The 1,907-nt window shown below is 42.6% G+C and overlaps 1 protein-coding gene across 1 annotated transcript in view; it reads right to left on the reverse strand.

Annotated features, from left to right (window-relative positions):
• slc30a4 (solute carrier family 30 member 4) overlaps positions 1–1,907 on the reverse strand; it is a gene marked incomplete in the record, with an annotated part of 9,966 nt that overhangs the window by 3,414 nt on the left and 4,645 nt on the right. Inside the window, 2 exon segments of the mRNA XM_014029148.1 lie at positions 1,012–1,210; positions 1,317–1,470. Coding sequence (XP_013884602.1) covers positions 1,012–1,210; positions 1,317–1,470 — 353 coding nt within the window.

Genomic DNA, 1,907 nt, shown 5'->3' on the forward strand with positions numbered 1-1,907 from the left:
CCGAGGACCTATCCACGTCATCATTTACCCAGAATGCTTTGTGTGCAAATAAAATGGCTCCGTCCATGTTTATTTTTTTTATTTACAAAAGTAAACATCCTACAGTATTTTTACAGTCTTTATTTTACAGTTACAGTATTTGTGACCCATCACATCAAAATGAGGATTAAGTCCAAAAGCAGGAAGTGGAGAAACGGGCAGATACAGGGTTTTGATTTAAACATGTTCAAATTGCATTTTGTCAAAATCTAATGAATTAACAATAACAAAGCCTTATCAACGTATCACTTGAATGAAACGTCTGAAATACAACCCTAAAAACAATTCTGAAGCATTTTCTTGAGCTTTAGCAACAAAAACCCTGATTTTGAGGAAAAACATCTTAACATTTTGAATTTTTCCCTGTGAGTTAGCGATGTTTTTATTTCTTTCCAACTGGGAAATCCTCCTACACAAATACTATTTGAGGTTTCTTTTTATATTCACATCAAAAATAACTCAATAAATTTACATAAAATTAGGATTCAGACCAAACTGTAATATATCATTGTAACCAACAAGACAAATGAAGTCATCTTAACATTTTGAATTTTTCCCTGAGAGTTAGCGATGTTTTTATTTCTTTCCAACTGGGAAATCCTCCTACACAAATACTATTTGAGGTTTCTTTTTATATTCACATCAAAAATTACACAATAAATTTACATAAAATTAGGATTCAGACCAAACTGTAATATATCATCGTAACCAACAAGACAAATGAAGTCATATCTCTGGATAAACTGATGATGTCAGAATAATCCAGGTGTCAAAATATAACTTTTAAATCCAGGAAGTGGAAAATGTAATGAGGTCATTTTGACCAGATTTGACTTAATCCTCATTTTGATGTGATGAGTCACATTTATCAAAAACGTCTAAAGTTACAACTAATCAGGGATCACTTTAATTTGACAACAACAACAACACCTGTGTGTGGTGTTAACACCTACAGCTGTGGGCGTGGCCTACCTTGAAGCGGACGATGTAAGCAGCGATCAGAACCCCGACGCTCTGAAGAAGATCTCCCAAAGCGTGGATGAAGGCCGCCCTCACAGCCAGGCTGCCGTGCGGTCTCTGCTGACCCGACCCGGCAGAACCGGCGGCGCCGTGAGAGTGTCCGTGTCCGTGTGAGTGGAGGTGACCGCCTTGGTTTAATAAAAAACCCATTCTGGAGAAGAACCAGGACAGAGACTCAGCTCAGTTTACAGAACCTGCAGCAGGACCTGCAGGACCAGCAGGACCAGCAGCTGGACCCAGAGGGGTGCAGAACTCACATGAGGTTCACGGCCACGCCCACAGCTGCAGTGATCAGCATGACGTCTCCATCGATGTCAAAGTTCTGGTGGACGGTCCTCTGGACCGCCTCGTACAGCAGGACGGCCGTCAGGATGTAGATGAGGAGCACGCTGAGGACCGCCGACACCACCTCTGCAAACGACAAGACCACCCAGCAGTCAGTCAGGGAGCGGGCAGAGGTTCTGTGAGCAGTCAGCATCTTACATGCAGGAAYCAGGTTCTAATGGAGAAGCCAAAGTGCAGGTTCATGACCTGAGTCTTCATTCTGCATCACTGTGGTTCTGAAGACTGATGAGGTCCAGCAGGTCTTCATCATTTGACTGTAAGAACCTGGTTTACAAAGCAGACCCTGTAGAACTGAGCCCAGTCCACGTTACCAACAGGTCCGAAACTCTGCTCAGAGTCCACTGCCGTCTGACGCAGGTAAGATACTGATTCCTCCTGAAGAAGCCAGGACTGAAGCTGACTCAGCAGAACAGCTTTAAAGACAGTTTCCTGTTTGTGTTTGGACCTTTACTGGACCAGATGTGATGAAAACATCTGTTCTGTGACGAATCAGTAATGTTTCA

Source organism: Austrofundulus limnaeus, unplaced genomic scaffold, assembly GCF_001266775.1.
Source record: "Austrofundulus limnaeus strain Quisiro unplaced genomic scaffold, Austrofundulus_limnaeus-1.0 Scaffold860, whole genome shotgun sequence".
In the NCBI taxonomy this organism is placed as follows: domain Eukaryota; kingdom Metazoa; phylum Chordata; class Actinopteri; order Cyprinodontiformes; family Rivulidae; genus Austrofundulus; species Austrofundulus limnaeus.